Source organism: Ovis canadensis, chromosome 11 (assembly GCF_042477335.2).
Source record: "Ovis canadensis isolate MfBH-ARS-UI-01 breed Bighorn chromosome 11, ARS-UI_OviCan_v2, whole genome shotgun sequence".
Lineage (NCBI taxonomy): Eukaryota > Metazoa > Chordata > Mammalia > Artiodactyla > Bovidae > Ovis > Ovis canadensis.
This window is the reverse complement of record NC_091255.1, coordinates 51,358,107-51,377,471: the sequence shown is the minus strand read 5'-3', so window position 1 is coordinate 51,377,471 and position 19,365 is coordinate 51,358,107. Positions and strand designations below refer to the sequence as shown.

Genomic DNA, 19,365 nt, shown 5'->3' with positions numbered 1-19,365 from the left:
TCCCTAGTCAGAGAACTGAGATTCCACATGCCACAGGCAACTAAGTCCACGCGCTGCAAATACAGACCACATCTAGAGAGAAGCCCATTCACGACACGAAGACCCAAAGCAGCCAAAGATAAATAAATAAAAGCTACAAAAAGGCGAAAAATCCCAACTGCCAGTTCTGAGAAGCTGGAAGCAAATACAGGTTGTCAGGATCAAAAGCAGGGTACTGCACATGTCCCCTGCACTTAATATCACCAAAGGGATGGGCAAACCACCTAAGCCACCCTGCCAGCCCAGCCCCTGGATGCACCCCTACCCTCACTTTATATAAGGGACAAGCTCGCCCCTCCTTGGGAAACAAGGAAGGGAAAGTGTTGCTTGTTTTTGCTGTCCCAGTACTGCAGCAAGGGCCCCAATGTAGCCTTGCCTACATTTCTTGTCCAGCCTCAATCTGTATTGATTGGGGAAGGCCAAGAATCCTGGTTGGTAACATAATTTATGTGGGCTATTAGTTAAGCCTATTCATACCTGTCCAAAGGCTTCCTTGAGTTCATTACTAGGGAGATCAAGTAGGAATCAGTGGCAGGGTTGCCAATGGGCTGGGGTTGAAGAAGGAGACTGGAGGGAAAGACAGAGGTGAAAAGATGGCATTCTTTTCAAGGTGGCGTGCCACAGCCAGAGTCCAAAAAGTTTCATCATGGAAAAGAAGGAATCAGATTTTCATTCTTTTTGGTCTGCAGAGAAGAATTGCAGCTCTTCAAGACTGGAATTCCCTGGATGTCTCTGGTGGTCCAGTGGCTAAGACTCCATGCTCCTCATACAAGGAGCTTGAGTTTAATCCCTCATCAGGAAACTAGATTCCACAGGCTGCAACTAAGATGAAGAGCCCTCATGCCACAACTAAGACCCAGCTCAGCCAAATAAACAAAACAAAAATTAAAAAAAACCAAAACAATTGGAATCCCCAACTCTGTAATGGCGCAGAATGAGAGAAATCCGGTTAGCCATCAAACACTGAAGTGCAGTTGAGCTGAGTGGAAGGCAATAACCATGGAATGTGAGTATCAAAAGAAGAAAGCCAGAAGACGGCAGAGAAGAAAGCACTGAACAGCTGCTGACTGGAAAACTACCCTCACGCTAAAAAATTCCCATAAAAACATCAAGTCATTTCTTGTTGTAGTTACAGTCCTGCCCTGGAAAGATTTATGAAAGCAAAGGAAGACAGGACCACATAACTTAATTAGGAACAGGCTACCTTGAACACAGTTATTCAATAGCTGTGGCTTAATTTGCTCAACAGACCCTGGTCCTGGTTCAAATATACTGGCTCTACTAGTCACTTATGTCTTTCATTTCTGTGGCAACTGCTGCCTGTTGACCTCACTGCTCAGGTAAATGCTGGAGTCAGGCAAAGAGGAGTTTGTTCTCTACTAAGAAGCAGGAGACCTGAGGAGAGGTTACTCATGTGACTTAAAAGAGCTGTTTCACCTCTCTAGACCTTCATTTCTATATCTATGAAGTGAAAAAAAATTTTTTTGAATAGAATTAATAGTGAACACCTTAAAAAAATAAGGGCCAATTCAGGAAAAAGAAAAATATTCTAAATTTTTTTTCTTTTTATTAAGAAGCCAGCAATCCAGAGGCAGCTTTTTTACCTTTCGCTCTACAATTAGGTCTTGGGCTTTGGGTTTCCCATCGTTGGACTATATGACTGCTGATTTCTCTTCCAGATGAATTCGGTTCTTGGTTCCCTAATGGAAGTGACTTATTGATTGCTTTGTCATATCATTTCTAGTCAGTTCTTTCCTAAATAACATCATCAGAAAAGCCTCTTGAGAATGAAAAACACTCTGTCCAAAGAGCCTTCTGATGATTTGGACACTTCTTTGGACAGAGTGTTTTTCATTCTCAAGAGGCTTTTGAAAAACTCCCGGATACAAATGATATTATGGTATTTTATTTACACATATGTGCCTTAAAGGCATCTGTCTTAGTTTGGCAATTACTGCAGAGTCAAATCAAGAAACCTTAATAATTCAACAGCTAAAGTAACGATTTTCAGAAAACAAGTCAGCAAAGTTTGACATTTTACAAACAACTAGTCGGTTGATTAGGACTGGAACTTCAAATATCCATGTGTCTTCGAATGAAATACTCTTGAGAACAATAAATCATTACCAACAAAAGTGGGAGGTGCCCACTGATATTTCATCATGTAAATCTAATCACTTGATCAATATTGCTTTGAAACCCTCCCAAAGCAAATAGACAATTCTGATGAAGGATATGATCCTAAGAAATCAAAAGAGATGGCAAAACCAAGAGCACTGTGAAACTTTTCCTTTCTAAACCTTTGGGAAAACAGTTGGACACGACTGAGCGACTTCACTTTCACTTTTCACTTTCATGCATTGAAGAAGGAAATGGCAACCCAGTCCAGTGTTCTTGCCTGGAGAATCTCAGGGACGGGGGAGCCTGGTGGGCTGCTGTCTATGGGGTCGCACAGAGTCGGACACGACTGAAGCGACTTAGCAGCAGCAGCAGCAGCAGTTCCTTAAAAGGTTAGATATAGAGTTACCATTTGACCTGGAAGTTCCACTCCTAGGGATAGGGATATACCCAAGAGAAATGAAATCATACATCTATACAAAAACCTGTACACAGATGTTCATAGGTTCATAGCAGTATTGTTCATAATGGCCCCAAAGTAGAATCAATCCAAATATCCATCAACTAAGGAATGGATAAACAAAATTTATCCACACAATGAAATATTCTTTGCCTATAAGAAGAAATGAAGTACTGATACATGTTACAACATAGATGAACCTTGAAAACATCATGTTAAATGAAAGAAGCCAGACCCCAAAGGTCACCTGTTGTGTGATTCCATTCATATGAAATATCTAGAATAGGCAGATTTGTGAGACAGAAAGTAGATTAGTGATGGCCGAGGGTGGAGCAGGTAAGGGTGAGATGGAGGTGACTTCTAATGGGTGTGGGGTTTCTTTTTTTTTTTAATTACTTATTTTTGGCTGTGCTGAGTCTTCATTGCTACAGTGGGCTTTCTCTAGTTGCAGTGAGCATAGGCTACTAGGTGTGTGGACTTCTCATTGCTGTGGTTTCTCTTGTGGAGCATGGGTTCTAGAAGTTTGGACTCAGTAGTTGTGGCACAGAGGTTGACTTGCTCGGTGGAATGTGGAATCTTCCCAGACCAGGGATCAAACCTGTGTCCTCTGTATTGGCAGGTAGATTCTTATCCAGCGGACCACCAGGGAAGTCCTGGTGTGAGGTTTCTTTATGGAGTGACAGAAAATGTTCTAATATTAATTTGTGGTGGTGGTTGTACAATTCTCTGACTATACTAAAAACCCTGGAATAGTTCAGTTTGTAATTATACAGTATGTGAACTACATCTCAATAAAGTTGCTATAAATTTTTTAAATCTATTATAAATTTTGTTAAAAAACAGAAACAAAACTTCAAGCCCCTGGTCTCTCCATGGTGAAGCAGCATTGGCTCAGGCAGCAGAATTTGCATTTTCTTAATGGGTCTGCTTTCTTAGGCCAAGAAGACAATAGTAAGGTGTGTGTGTGTGTTTGTATCATCCTTAAACCCATTTCCTCAAAATGAAAAGACTGCTAGACCAATCTATCAAATTGTATTATAACATAACGTGGACCTTGGTCAAACTTGTGGATTATTTTCAAATATCTTTTGATATTGATTTAACATAATTCTATCATAATTAATAATAATTCTAACATAAATCTAGCATACTATAGATCTAACATAATTCTACAGTAATAAGAGAATAGACTCTATGATTTCAATACCTTTAGACCATGAAATCTTTGCATCTTATTTTATGTCCCTGGATATGGTCCAATGCCTCCTAATTTACAGTCTGTGGAAACTTGAATAGAATTTGTATCCTACTGTTGTGTGAAAATTGTATAAATCTTAATTACAGTGAATTGGCTCATGGTGCTTTTCAAGCCTACTATATCCTTCTACTTTTCTGCATATTCATTCTATTAATTTTTGAGAGTTTTCTATTGAAACTCCAACTAAAAATCTTGATTTATCTACCTAAAAAATAATTGTAATATATAACAGAATTATATGTAACTTTGTTCTGTTTTCCAAGTCTCCTGTAAATGTGTTATCATAATTTCATGATTTAAAAAAAGAAAGAAAGAAAAAGAATAAAATGGTTATTGGTCATTTAAACTTACTGCCATCCTGAGGATTCACAAGTCATGTCTAAAGTAAACATATATCTGCAACATGAGGAGCAGATCTGTGATCAAAATGTGCTAATACATTGGTTATTTTACAAATTGATCATGGGCTGACACTCTTCCCGGCTTTACCCATCACGAGTTCTTAGCCTTTGTGTTAGCTGCTCAGTCATGTCCAACTCTTTGAGACCACATGGATTGTAGCCCGCCAGGCTCCTCTGTCCAATGGGACTCTCCGGGCAAGAATACTGGAGCGGGTTGCCATGCCCTCCTCCAGGGGATCTTCCCCACCCAGGAACTGAACCCAAGTCTCCTGCACTGCATGCAGACTCTTTACCATCTGAGCCACCAGGGAGGCCCTGTTAGCCTTTAGGGCTGTCCATTTCTAGCCTTTGCCTGTCCCAGTGAAAGATAGCAGTCCTGCATTGGTGGAATCTCAGATCTAAAAATCTTCCACAGCATTTCTTTACTTTCTACCCTTTTATATAGATCTATACCAAAACTTATTTGTGGTAATTCTCTCTTCTTGTGTTATCTTGATTGTAGATAGTAAGTTAGTTTCTGACCCAGAGGCTCAGCATGATTTTTAGGCTCTTGCTTTTTTTTTTTTTTTTGCGACGCCACGTGACTTGTGGGATTTCAGTTGCCTGACCAGGGATCGAACCCGAGCCCTCAGCAGTGAGAGGGAGGAGTCCTAACCACTGGATTGCCAGGGAATTGCCTTAAGCTCTTTCTTAGAAGAGAGAAAAGAAAGAGCTAAGGTTGTTTTAGACACTGTTGTTAACTAATATTTTTATGCCTGTTTCAATAGTGAGTTTATGAAATGAACTTTGAAAAATGGTATCTTCATACATAGAAACCAGTACTAGCTCACTGGGAGGATCACTCTAAGTTTTATAATGTCCTTTGGCCACAAGAAATCAAAATCTCTGTGGTCTGTGTTATAAGTTGTGTCTGGTATCTGAAGGATGATTTAACACAGCCACTAGTCTTAACTGGCATCCATGGAGTAGAGGAGAGGGGATGAACTCTGGAGTCAGACTGCCTGCTTCTTAAACTGGCTCCTCCATTCTGGACCAGCTCCCTAACGCCTCTGTGCCTTTTCATGTGTAATGTGAGGATAAATTCTAACACCCACGTTACAGAGATATTGGGAGAATTAAGAGAGTTCACTGTATAAATAAAATGTATAATGTATAAGTAAAAACAGAGCCTGGCATATATTAAGCACAAATTTCATCTTTTATTATGTGTCTTTATCAACCTGACCAACTACTGGGGGCATGGGCATTGTTTACTTTCTGCCAGAGCTCTATTGCAAAGAATCTGGCTTTGGTCCTCGAGGGCAAATAAACCATACAGGATGAGGGGCATGCCCAAGCAGTGGGGTTCAATTCAAACTGAATAAGACCATTTCTCTTCTCCCCTGATGAGACCATTAGCATCTCAGAGGGGCCTGGTGCTAGCCCCACCAACAACCCCAAAGAAATACAATTCCATAGGACTCAACTTTCGGAGAAGGCAATGGCACCCCACTTCCAGTACTCTTGCCTGGAAAATCCCATGGATGGAGGAGGCTGGTGGGCTACAGTCCATGGGGTCGCTGAGAGTCGGACACGACTGAGCGACTTCACTTTCACTTTTCACTTTCATGCATTGGAGAAGGAAATGGCAACCCATTCCAGTATTCTTGCCTGGAGAATCCCAGGGACGGGGGAGCCTGGTGGGCTGCTGTCTATGGGGTCGCACAGAGTCGGACACGACTGAAGCGACGCAGCAGCAGCAGGACTCAAATTTCCCTAAAGATTCACATCCCAAAGTTCTTCTTTTTCTTTTTGTAGTTTTCTGCTGCTGTGCTCAGGCTTTCTCTAGCTGAGTGAGTGGGGACTACTTTCTAATCGCAGTGCTCAGGCTCAGCAGTTGCAGCTCACAGGCTCTAGAGTGTGGGCTCAGTAATTGTGATACATCGGCTTGGTTGCCTCAAGGCATGTGGGATCTTCCCAAACCAGGGATGGAACCCATGTCTCCTGCATTGGTGGGCGAACTCTTAACCATTGGACCACCAGGGAAGTCCCTAGCATTCTGAAGTGAATGATCAGGTCTCACTCTCAGTAGATCCAGAGTTATGCTGGTGAGTCAAGGCTTTTGGAGGTTGGGACCCTACACCCAAGAGGAAATAAATCCTGGAGCGACACTTTCAGTATCTCTGAGTATCCTTTGCTGCTATCACTTGCTCTGTTCAGACTTCCTTTAACTGTAACCAAAAGCCTGGCTGACACCAGGCTATTGGATTCCATAGTCTGTTCAGATTTTTTTTTTTTTAATCCTTTGGGCAACACTGCACAGTGTGTGGGATCTCAGCTCCCAGACCAAGGATGGAACCTGTGCCAGAGTTCTATCCACTGAGCCACCGGAGAACCCCCAAGTCAGCTCAGCCTTATTCTGCTACTACAACTTACATTCCCTGATTGCTTAGTTTGGGAGTGATCCTGCCTGTCTGCTCTCAAGTTGCAGTTTGACCCCATAAAGCAACTCGTGCTGCGCTGTGGTCTGGTAACTAATGTTCCATCTTGGCCAGTGATATTGTGCCCATGTTGATATGCTCAACTCTGCCTATGTCCTTGTTGACACTTTACAAATCCCTGCAGCCCTGTTGGGACTTCTGGTCCAACCCAAGACAAAACAGCTTCCTTTTCCAAAAAGAAAATGTAAGTACACAGAAACCAAATTATTTGTTTAGGGAAATAGAGAAAGAGCTAGAAATTTAGCTGAGCCAGAATTAGAAGCTTCAGATCACATTACCTCTAAAATATAGTAATCAACAAGACTTCATTCTTAAGTAAAATGTTGCTTTAATAAAATACTGCATGTATATATTTTTCTTTGCAAAGATGTTATGACCAGGATGGTTGGTATGAATGATAGTATATGGTGATTTATATAATTAGTAGAAAAAAACAAGTACTCTCAAATAAATAGGCTTCAATATTTTTTTTAAAGAACATAGTCTGCAAATCAGTTGAGACTAGAGAACAGGCAAGGAGGAGGAGTTGGCTTTTCCTCTAAGAATGTGCTCTTGATTGGTTTCGGATTCGGAAAGGAGTCATATTTACCCTCCAGGAATCAAAAGTAACATTGGAGTGACCTTCTGGAGAGAGGAATCCTGGCCCTCTCCTTGGCATTTTGCCTAAGATTTAAGAACTTAACTGAAACATACGAAAGCACCACTACAGAGCTGCCTTCAGGCATCTGAGGATCCAGCAGGGTGGGTGTAAAATCAGTGGGAAATTCTGGCGAAAGCAGAGCTGGGCTAGTAAGGAGAAAGATTAAATGTTATGGAGGATAAGCTGACTTTGTACGAAGTTTCTGACCTAGTACAATATCCAGGTCACCACAGCCATTCAGAAATCTCAGTAAATACAATGACCATGGATATATAATAGAAAAATACAAGCAGAAGTACTCCACTAACCACTGATTAATTACACTTGAAGTTGTCCCCCAGTGTTGAGAGTCCTTTACTTAAAGATTTGAATATAATCAAAGTTATTAAGATATTGTTTGACATACAATTTTCAGGGAATGCAAGATATTTAAAAATCCTCCTTAATCAATCCTTTCCCTACCAAATCCACAGCTCCTTTCTCCTTTTCTGGGTAGTGATGAGCATGAGTAGTAAATGCAGTTGTTAGCTAGAAGATTTAAGAAAGAACTGACTTTTTAGTGGTGTCTGACTCTTAGCATAAACATATTCCATATCTGCAAGGTAACTTTTATAAATTAAACATGTTGTCATTAAAAAAAAAAAGGGACATTCACTTGTGATTCCCAGCCTGGCATTATGAGCTGATCCTACCCTCATAGTTCAGTTGGTCAAGAATCTGCCTGCAAGGCAGGAGACCGGGGTTCGATTCCTGGGTGGGGAAGATCCCCTGGAGAAGGAAATGGCAACCCACTCCAGTATTCTTGCCTGGAGAATCCCATGGACAGAGGAGCCTGGTGGGATACAGTCTATGAGGTCGCAAGAGCTGAGACTACCAAGAAGTCTTGCCTTTGTACTGGACAGAAAAAAAAGCACACCTTTGCAGGAACAATCCAGAATGACCCACCTTCCAATAAGGCTTTCTCAAATAAAAGCTTCCTCTAGTTTTTCAATAAAACATCACCCAATACAATTAGAATTGCAAAGGGGGAAGGGGGGCCACCTGAGCTGACTCTAGTAACTTTGGTCTCACGATGGGCTGGCAGAATGCCCTAACCATCCTCAATCCTTGGCAGAGTCATTGGCTTTCAATTCTGAAGACTCCACATCCCTTTACAAAGTCTTCTTGTTGGGCTGGCCCAGCACCCGGGCGAGGCAGTAGGGGATGAGGCTGACAGATGCCAGGGGCACCGCTGCACTCTTGCAGAAGGACAGGACATAGAAGATCAGCTCAATTTGGGAGGGGGGTTTCAAAGAGTCAAAGAGGTGCAGGAGGACGAGGGAGGCCACGATGCAGCTGAGGCGAAACGGGAACGACTTGCTGAGCTTGCCCTTGCAGCTCTCCCGGTACATGCTGGAGTTGAGAGCCAGACCCAAGCCAAAGAGGGTCCCCAGATTCTTGAGGAGGCTAGCAAAGGGCGTCGTGTCAATGTGGACCCACTCTGGCCGCTCACAGCTTCGCTTGGCTTTCTCTAGAGTCCACAGCAGGTCGACCCCCAGCCACTTTAACAGCAGGTAAAATCCAATGGCGAAACTGAACAGGAAGCAGGTGATGAGAAAGTACTTCTTGAGACTGGCATTGTAGATGCTCTGGATGTGGCGGAAAGTCTCAGCAACCGCAATGCCTAAGTGGAAGAAGGAATGACCATGAGAACTGGGGAAGATGCTGGCCCGTCAGCTGGAGGTGAGTTTGGAGCAATGGGTGACCTGCCATCTGTTCCACCATTGTGGAGTTAAATCACAGAGGTCAGATCAGAGGGTCTTTTGGTTTTTTCCCATGTGTGATTCCAGCCTGTCCTCAGCCATAGATTCTTTGAGATGGAAGAGATATGCCAGTTACTTCCTCCCACCACATGCAAACTTCCTGTGTTGAGAGGAGGGTCGGGGGTGGTCCTCCTGTCTCTGTTTGAATACCCTCAAGGGTGGAGAGCTCACTCCCACTCAGACAGCCCATTTCATCTTTGCATGAATTTGATCATTAGAAGGTACCTTGTGCTGTGCTAAAACCTATCTCTCACAACTGAGCAATTGGACTGAACTGAACTGATAGATCTCAATTCTTTTCGCGGGAGTTTGTAAGTCACTCTAGAGCCTCTGTTAACACATTTAAACACATTTGAAGATCCCCTGGAGAAGAGAATGTCTACCCATTCTAGTATTCTTGTCTGGAGAATTCCATGGACAGAGGAGCCTGGTGGGCTACAGTCCACAGGGTTGCAAAGAGTCAACACAGCTGAGTGACTATCACTTTCACTTTTTTTTTTTTTTCATTCTCAGGGGTGAGGGATAAATTAGGTGGTTGGGATTAACATATACACCCTACTATATATAAAATAGATATAGGACCTACTATATAGCACAGAAACTAAGATCATGGCATCTGGTCCCATCACTTCATGGGAAATAGATGGAGAAACAGTGGAAACAGTGTCAGACTTTATTTTTGGGGGCTCCAAAATCACTGCAGATGGTGACTGCAGCCATGAAATTAAAAGACACTTATTCCTTGGAAGGAAAGTTATGACCAACTTAGATAGCATATTAAAAAGCAGAGACATTACTTTGCCAACAAAGTCCGTCTAGTCAAGACTATGGTTTTTCCAGTGGTCATGTATGGATGTGAGAGTTGGACTGTGAAGAAAGCTGAGCACCAAAGAATTGATGCTTTTGAACTGTGGTGCTGGAGAAGACTCTTGAGAGTCCCTTGGACTGCAAGGAGATCCAACCAGTCCATCCTAAAGGAGACCAGTCCTGGATGTTCATTGGAAGGACTGATGCTGAAGCTGAAACTCCAATACTTTGGCCACCTGATGCGAAGAGTTGATTCATTGGAAAAGACCCTGATGCTGGGAGGGATTTGGGGCAGGAGGAGAAGGGGAGGACAGAGGATGAGATGGCTGGATGGCATCACCGACTCGGTGGACATGAGTTTGAGTGAACTCCAGGAGTTGGTGATGGACAGGGAGGCCTGGCGTGCTGCGATTCATGGGGTTGCAAAGAGTCAGACATGACTGAGTGACTGAACTGAACTGAACTGATATAGCACAGGGAACTCTGCTCAGTACTTTATAATAACCTACAAGGGAAAAGAATCTGAAAAGGAATATATATATACTGAATCACTCTGCTGTACACCTGAAACTAACATGATATTGAACATCAACTGTACTTCAATTTAAAAATAATAAACTGGGTGGAAAAGACTAGACAAAACAGATTGTGAACTCAAAAAATAAAGGTAGTTATTCTTCTTTCTGACTTAAACTTTCCCAGATCTTTCATGTAACATGAGCTTCCAGGCTCTTCCTCAAACATGGAACCCAGTGCTATAATGCTCTGTTAATTTCATAGTTGCCAGGAAGTTATCATTTTTCTTGTTCTCAACATGCTTCTGTGAATGCTGCTCTCCTCTGCTTTTTCAGGTCTCCAGGGGAAAAATTCTGCGTTTCCCCTAAGGTCTTATATTCCAGTGTCTCCCACAAAGTCAAGAAATTCTTTCTTACACTTAGCTTACCTAAGTCTTTTCTGCCCCTAATTAGGTGAATCTAAGAAAACAACATATTTGAAACACAGAACCTATAATAAAGACCAGCTGTGGGTATCTATTAGGCTTGCAAATGAATTTATTTAAAGAGCTTTCCAAGAACATTGTATTAATTTGTTAAATTTGATAGGTTTTCTTAACCCTAACCTAGGGCCCACTTCCAACTGAAGAGCTGTAAGAAATAAAGAATGTAAAAATATCTCAGAGATTTTAGGCAAAATCAACTGGGTGAGTTAATTTGCTGTCTTGTCATTTTTCTGAAGCACACTTAATTCCCATAGAAATAAGTCATTTAAATTGCCCACCCTTGACTTCCAACCCACTGAAATACTAACGGTATCGATTATACACAGAGCATGGCTAGAATGCTGGCTTTTTGTCCTGATTAGGAAGGAATGGTATAGGTGGGGGTTGGAGGGAGGGAACCAGAGCAGGTGGTACCTGAAAAGACTCCAGCAACAACTTGATGGGGAAAATGAGCAGCAAGGTAGATTCGTGACAGGCAGACATTCAGTTGCACGATCCAGAATCCCAACCACAACATGACATTCAAGCACCTGCGATGGAAGAGGCAGTCATAAGAAAATCCAGATATAGATCCTTCACCAAAGAGAATAGCCTCAGCAGGAACACTGGAGCCTGGCAAACTCAGGTTACATTAGTGGAATTTTTTGTAAATTGAAGACTGTACTCAAAATTTCAAAGATAGCCATGGCAAGTGGTAAACCCCTGTGTGTGTGAATTTCAACCTCTCTATTTTATGTTTCATAATGAAAGATTTGCTCAGTAGCTGCATACTCAGAATTCCCCATAAAAGTGGTGTTTTCTGCTTCTTTGTTTATTTTAACCTGGATGGGGCATCACAATGTTTGGTACAGAAATGGGCTTTTATTTACCGCCTGCTTCTTCCTCACTAGCTGATCTTGAGAAAGCCCTCTTCTGTTAGGCCCTGTTCTTGATCTCTAAAATTAGATGTTGCCCATGTGGGTCCCTTCTAGCCCTAACATTCTGTGACCCTAATGTTCATTCCCAGCAGAAATGCCACAGCTCTTATTAGGACCACCCCAAGGCATGAGGTGGGCAGGGGGCATGGAGGAAGAGCAAGTGGTATGTCCGCTACAGAAGAGAGACACCTCCTGCCATCCACCACCCACAACCCAGAGCTGAGTTCTTACCGAAATCTGTAGGTTGGCTTTTTCTTTCCGCGAAAGATAGAGAGGATAGATGTGACCATCACATAGTATACACCTGCTGTACCCATGGCGTGGCCAGAGGGACTTCCTGAAGAATAGGAAAGAGATGAATGAATGAACCAAAGCCAAAAAATCTTCATCTGGGAGATTGCTAGGGGCCATCATCTATCCATCATCCATCCACTCATCCTTTCTTCCATCTTTTCATCCATCTATCCAGCCAGACATCTATCCATCTTTACATCCAGCCAGCCAGTCATCTATCTTTTCATCCGCTGATTCAATTATCCATCCACCCATCCAGCCATGCACCCATCTACCCATCCTGCCATCCATTCATTTACCTATTTAGTTATCTATGTAACACATATCTATTAAGCTCCTACTACATGACCAGCAATGTGCTAGGCTCTGGGAGAACAGTGTGTGGCACAGTCAGAGAAAGCCTCAGCTCTTGAGATTAAACAGTCTATACACAGTCTAGAGATTACACACAGAATCACCCTGCTGGGTATATAATTGAAAATTGATCTGCCCTCCATTACCTCTCTTCTACTCTCTTTGCTCACTCAGCTCTGGCCATGCTGGCCTCCTTACTCTCCTTTAAACACACTTCCTCCTCAGTGTCTGTGACATTGGTCTTTCTATCCAGACACCTCTTCCTCCAGGATTTATTGGCTAATTCTCTTGCCTCCTTCAAGTTTTTGCACAGATTTCTCCTTTTCAGTGAGTCCTGCCCTGACCGCTCTATTTAACACTGCATCCAATTGCTATTCCTGGTCTCCTTTTCCTGAAAGGTGGAGGGCTCTGTGCCACCAGTTCCTTTTCTGGACTAAACAGTTTATTTTTCCTTTCTGTTGTTGAGAGCATGGTTGCAGGTGGCTCTCAGCGCTCAGACTTCACTGGACATTGCCCTGGGCTGATGAGAGCCATCTTGATCAAAACTACCCTTTCCCTGGGGGCCCCTGCACCCAATCACTCATCTCTATTACTACCCTTTCCCTGGGAGGATCCTGCACCCAATAAGTCATCTCTATTGGGGTATAAGGTCTCATCCCCTTGAGTCAATTCAGAGCTCCTACGGGGTTAGCTGAGACTGAATGGCAATTAGACTTCTGCCCAGGTGGCTTCCATCCCTTCCTTCCACAAGTACTGCTCTTGAATGTAGCACCTCCTGCGTGCTGATATCCATCTGAGTCTGCTTTCCAGGGAACCCCACATAAAACCCTTGCCTTTCTTCCTCTTCCTCCTCCTTCTTCTAATATCCTAAATATTTTACTTGTGTATTATGAATTTTTATCACACACACATCTCATTTAAATACAAGCTCCACAAGGGTAGGAGCCTTTTTTTCCAGCTGCACCACACAGCTTGTGGGATCTTAGTTCCAGGGACTGAACCTGAGCCACCACAGGGAGGGCTTCCCAGACGGCTCAGTGGTAAAGAATCTGCCTGCCAGTGCGGGAGCTGACGGAGACTTGGGTTTGATTCCTGGGTTGGGAAGATCCCCTGGAGGAGGAAATGGCAACTCATCCCAGTGTTCTGGCCTGGAAAATTTCATGGACAGAGGAGCCTGGCGGGCTACAGTCCAAAGAGCTGGTCGCAAAGAGTTGGACATGACTGAGCAGCTGAGCAGCCACCCACAGTGAAAGCGCTGAGTGAGGTGCTGAGCTGTCGAACCCCCAGGGAATTCCCAAGGGTCGGGATCTTTGTTTTATTCACTGAGGCATTTCAAGTGCCTAGAACAATGTTTGGTACAGATACTAGATAAATAACATTTGAATGAGTGAATATACTCTAAAGGGAATCAAGGTTTTGTGAAAACAATAACTAAGGACAACGCGCTAGTCTGGGAGTCAGGGATAGGGCCCCTGAGTTTAGGAACTAACTAACACTGAGACCTGCAGGGGAGTGGAGGGGTTGAATATTCCTTTTTACTGAAAAATGAAATCTATCACTTGGCTGAACAAGGCCTGTCTGGGTGTAACTAGCAAAGTACAGACAGGGTGTGGGACTGAACGGTCAGCTGGGGAGGACACATCTCCCTGGCCAGGCTTCTGGGAAGGATGACCGGAGGCTCAGGCCTCTACGGTGCTCCCTTCCTGGACAAACGGCCACAGCACAGTTACTCTCATGAGCCCTTTGTCTGGGAGGGAGCCCTTGCCTCTCTGAACTAGCAATTTCTGTTCTGAAAACATTAGGCAGATTCCAAAGTGGCAGTCACAGGCTGTTCTGGAAGGCCTTGCTGAAGTGAATTCAGATGGAGTTGTACCAAATCCAAGACCATGACCAGAGCTTGAAGGAGTGGCTCTGCGCACATCCCCTTCAAAGACAGCTTCATCCAGCACGAATGTTACCAGGTGTCCATAATGAGCACGGCCCACCCAGCTTCTGTCTGGATGAGGGCTGGGCCTCTCACCTGGGCCAGTCTCACAGGTGACCGGGAACTGCTTTATCAGCGGCACCGAGGTGTTGCTGTAGTAGTCGGTGTCCAAAACCCACCAGTATGGGCGCTGTCCAAAGAGAATCCTGTGAAAAAGCAGAACGAGGGTCTGGAGTTACTGAAGGAATGCTTTGGCCCGATGCCACACCTTCCAGAAGAGAGAGTAGCTTGAGGAGAAGATCCATAAGATCCAACCCAGAACACGAGCCCCTCCAAGAAGGGGAACTGGGCTGTTAGGGGAAAGTAGAGGAGGGAGACGTTTATGGAGCATCCTTTACAGAACTTGTGAATTTTGCCTTTGGAGGTATTATTTATTGAAACATAAGTAAATAAATCTCATATCCTCAAAACCATATTAACAGCAGCTACTGGTGGTTTAGTTGCTAAGTCGTGTCCCACTCTTGTGACCCCATGGACTGTAGCCCACCAGGTTCCTCTGTCCATGGGACTTCGCAGGCAAAAATAGTGGAGTGGGTTTCCATTTCCTCCTTGAGGAGATCTTCCTGACCTAAGGATAGAGCCTAGATCTCCTGAGGCTCCTGTATTGGCAGGCAGATTAACAGCAGCTATGTAACTTTTTTTTTTTAAACCCTGAGAAGAATTTGCCCTAGAAGGATGCCTAGGGACTACAGTTTGTGACTTAGATTTGCATATCCTACAGCTCATTTCTTCAGGCCTCCATAGTCTTGGGTTTCTTCCGGACTTCAGAGACTTGAGCCCCAGCCCCAAGGACAAGCCTCCCAGGAGATGTGGTCTCTATTTCCATCAGAATCATTTTCTGTAAGGACATATATAGCTACTATTTGCTTGTTTTGTATCCTCTGGCTTTGAAACAGAATATCTCAAATCAACCACTTCCCCTTTAAAAGCATGTTTTTCTTGTGGAAACAGGTGTGAAGGGTCAGTCAGGATGCTTCTTTTGCTCTGCAATGGAGGAATAGTGACTTCTCACTAAAACTGGCGACAGCCACTAACTCTGACCTCTACCAAGTTAGAGAAAATGGAAGTTATAGACAAAACTTAGTAGGTTTTTCAACAGAAATTTCAGAATCCCATCAGTATGCCTTGGGCTTCTGAGCCCAATAACAATGTTCAAGACTTTTCTTGTTTATGGCCAAACAAAATTAAAGCTAGAAGAGATCTTAAGAATCACCTGACTATGAACAAAGATAATTTTAGGGATGGTTAAAGTCTCTGAGGGCAGCTGGTCCAAACTGTTCATTTTCTACATGAAGAAATAAAGACCAAAACAGTGATGTGTTGGAGTCAACTGGTACTGGCTAACAGTTGTAAAATATTCAGGGTTTTTGCAAGCCAGACCCATTGATAGCTTGAAAGTGGTCATAATGAGATAACAGACACAGCAGAAATTGGCAAATACTAAAATTGGGGCTTCTTTACCTTTTGAAAGTCAGCTTATTAGCACTGGATATAACATAAATGGCAACCCACTCCAGTGTTCTTGCCTGGAGAATCCCAGGGGTGGGGGAGCCTGGTGGGCTGCCATCTATGGGGTCGCACGGAGTCGGACACGACTGAAGTGACTTAGCAGTAGTAGCAGTAAGAGCCGTGCCTATGAAGTCAGCCTGCCTGGGCTTGAATCCTGCCTCTGACATTTACTACCTATGTTTTTGTAGTCACTTAACTCAGTGCCTTAGTCTCTTGCTAGTAACACCCTATAAAAAAGTGCTTAGCATGTGGCCTGGCCCATACTACAGGATCAACAATCATTGATAATTATAGTAATTATTAAGATCCCAGAGATAATCTCGGTTTACAGATTATAAAACAGAAACTCAGAGAGTTGCTCTGAGTTGCCCAAGACATAAAGCTGGCTGAACACGAGAGGTCTCTGAATTGCTTTTCATGACCTCACACAACGGGTTTTGAAATTGCCTGGTTCCTTTTTTCATACCTCATCTTTCTTCCTTCACACATCTATCTTTGTGTCACCTATGCTGCTCCAAAGTAATAAAATGGAGTTTCAGACTTCTCTGGTAGTCCATTGGTTAAGAATTCACCTGCCAAATCAGGGGACATGAGTTTGATCCCTGCTCTGGGAAGATTCCACATGCTGCGAAGCAACCAAACCCATGTGCCAGAATTCCTGAAGCCTGAGCTCTAGAGCCCGTGCACCACATTAAGGGAAGCCACCACAACAAGAAGCCCGTGCATCCCAACTAGAGGGTAGCCTGCTCTCTCCAACTCGAGAAACCCTGCACACAGCCACCAAGACCCAGAGCAGCCATAAAAACAAACAAAAAACACAAAAACAAGCAAACAGAAAAATGGCGTTTCTTTGCTTATAGCCTATAATTCACTAGGTCTAGCTGGCCTTGCATCCATATGAAACAGCCTTTCCTTTATCTTCACTCACTAACAGGGTTTTCTCTGTCTTCTCTCTTTCTATAGAGGATCCAGAGAAAGGAGGGGAGTAAACTATAATTGCGTGAATAGCATGAAAAAGCAACTTCTGATGGAGAGACATTTCCAAAGACAATGCCAGCCTCTTTCTTTGCTGATTTCCTCTTTGTCCGGCTCTTACTCACCACTTAAAGACGAGGTTGAGCCAATCTCCAATCACAGCTACCCAGAGGAGTTTGATGCCCACAGCTTCTCGAAGATGGAACCAAATGGGGAAGAGGACATAAAAGGCATTCCTGAGATCTGCAATCACAGACACCAAGATGAACCAATCCTGGGAGTTCTGGTAATTCACCTGGAGGTAATGTGTTGACTGGATCCCAAAGTCATGTAGAACGTTCATTCCCTTCTCCATCCTCACTCCGGAAGCCTTCGGCTGTGCCCTTGCAGTTATTTCAGACTGGGTGGTGATTGCTCTGCTATCAGCCTGTGCCTTGCCTCTCTGTTTTATACACCCTGTATCCAGTCTGCAGGCCAACCCAGCCCTGATCTTTGGACTCAAAAACCACTTTTGTCTAAAATCTATTGATCAAAGGTGCATCACCAGTAGGTTGATGCAAACATGTAAAGCGTGATTTACGTAAAATAGAAAAACAGGCACACAAAAACAGCCTGATCAGCCACGGGCTGGCACAGCCAATTATTAACTTTGGCATTGCTGCCTGACGGTACGAGGGGTTGCCCTCCTGGTTCTGAAACCTGGTCAGAGACACAGGACAGAGTCTAAATCAGCCATGGTACTTGCAAAGATGTCTGACTTCCTGTCTGCAATTGCACTTATTTGGGAACAAAGAAAAGTCTTGGTGCTCTAGCAATTCAACTTTTAAATAGTTAAATTTTAAAATATAATAAGTTCTATTGTCATGGGGACTGTCACATTGCTGGACATTTCTGAATTTCACTAGGATCTGGAAAATGCCTCTGATTTGGGAGATCAAACCCTCTTTCCAGGATTGGCTCTGTATCTCTTGGGTCCAGAAAATAATCATCTTTGAATGCACTGATTAATTCATTTAACGTCCTTAAAGGAAGGACCTTTGGGGTTTTAACACATAAGTATAAGCAGTAGAGTACATATGTCTGTGCTTGGTGGCTCAGTCAAAAACAGTATGATGAACTGCTGCTGCTGCCGTTTAGTCACTAAGTCGTGACTCTTTGTGACTCCATGGACTGTAGCCCATCAGGCTCCTCCTTCCATGGGATTTCCTAAGCAAGAATACTGGAGTGGGTTGCCATTTCCTTCTCCAGGGAATCTTCCCAACCCAGGGATTAAACCCGAGTCTCCTGCATTGGCAGGCGGATTCTTTACTACTCAGCTCCCTGGGAGGCCCATACGATGAATAAATGGTTCTAAATAAAATCACAAGCAAACTGGGCACTGGGGACTCTGGAAAGGGCTTTGTACTTTGAGTTTTCTTTCATTTGTGCTTGGAGATATACAGATAGATAAGAATAATCACCAAGAAGTCAAAACAGTACTATTATAGCCATTGATATAGACAAGAAATAAAGTAAGAAACATCAGGTTATGCAAAGCACTGCTGCCTGCTCACCCCTACAGGCAGAAACCACCCTGCATCAGCACAGAGACCAAAACCTCACACTCACATGACCTAGGACTGAAGAGAGCAGGGTCCGAGTCAGGTGACAGACTGATGCACTTCCAAGGATAAGAGCTGGTGGGAATAAAACTTGTTAAAATCCACCTGAATTCTCCCTTAGCCAGTCCACAATTGCTTTGTAAGGGGTAGTTCGGGGACAGGGAAAAGAAACTCAGAGCAAACGAGTTTGTAGCAAAGGTTGACCACATTCCATGCTGGAAATGATTAAAACCTCATCCAGGAGATATGATCTGGAGTCTCATTCCCACCCATCTGGGCTCCTCCTCAGCTCGAGCAGAATTTAACTGCCTTTGACTCTACTGTCTCTGCTGGTCCAGGCATCCCTATCCTGCCACCCCTTGCAGGGAGAGCTGGGGTAATGGTGGTGTTGGTGGCCGTGAGTGGGCTGCAAATGGTGGATGTCCTTGTGGTGTTGAGGGGGAGGGTGTTCTACACTGTCGCGACTGCCAGTTCACGGGGAGTGGGCCCCATAGAAGAGGTGACCCCCTCCCTCTAACCAGATAAGCCTTCCTAGAAAGTATTGAGTATCTATTGCAATGATCCCTCAGGACTGAAGTTTCTATAGTCAGAGGTGAGACAAGGGCAAGTTGGGCAGATGCTCTGACAACATATTTAGAGGCACTATCTGTGTCTCCACCCTCTGCCGGCTGCTAGGAGCCTCAGCTGGGTGGGGTACCATCACGTGCTCAGCATATGGGGAGCCAG

The 19,365-nt window shown here is 43.8% G+C and overlaps 1 protein-coding gene across 2 annotated transcripts; it reads right to left on the bottom strand.

The window, feature by feature from the left end:
* Positions 1-7,067: 7,067 nt before the first annotated feature.
* G6PC1 (glucose-6-phosphatase catalytic subunit 1) lies at positions 7,068-17,739 on the bottom strand. 2 transcript variants are annotated; one of them, XM_069541577.1, is made up of 5 exons: positions 17,164-17,739; positions 14,591-14,700; positions 12,154-12,259; positions 11,420-11,535; positions 7,068-9,059 (listed from the first exon to the last, which is right to left on the bottom strand). In XM_069541577.1, exons 1-5 carry the CDS (start codon positions 17,391-17,393, stop codon positions 8,548-8,550), a joined length of 1,074 nt encoding a protein of 357 aa, XP_069397678.1. In that variant the 5' UTR covers positions 17,394-17,739; the 3' UTR covers positions 7,068-8,547. The 2 variants fall into 2 exon arrangements, with proteins under 2 accessions (XP_069397678.1, XP_069397679.1); XM_069541578.1 differs by having other exon boundaries at positions 17,334-17,695.
* Between the last annotated feature and the right edge of the window lie 1,626 nt (positions 17,740-19,365).

What these genes read in the sequence shown, in the direction of transcription:
- G6PC1 (XM_069541577.1), bottom strand. Translation starts at nt 17,393, where the DNA reads ATGGAGAAGGGAATGAACGTTCTACATGACTTTGGGATCCAGTCAACA. An exon ending in CTCAACCTCGTCTTTAAGTG is followed by an intron (nt 14,701 to 17,163) that starts GTGAGTAAGAGC and finishes GCTTTTTCACAG; the next exon opens with GATTCTCTTTGGACAGCGCC. An exon ending in TGTTGCTGGAGTCTTTTCAG is followed by an intron (nt 9,060 to 11,419) that starts GTACCACCTGCT and finishes TCTTCCACTTAG; the next exon opens with GCATTGCGGTTGCTGAGACT.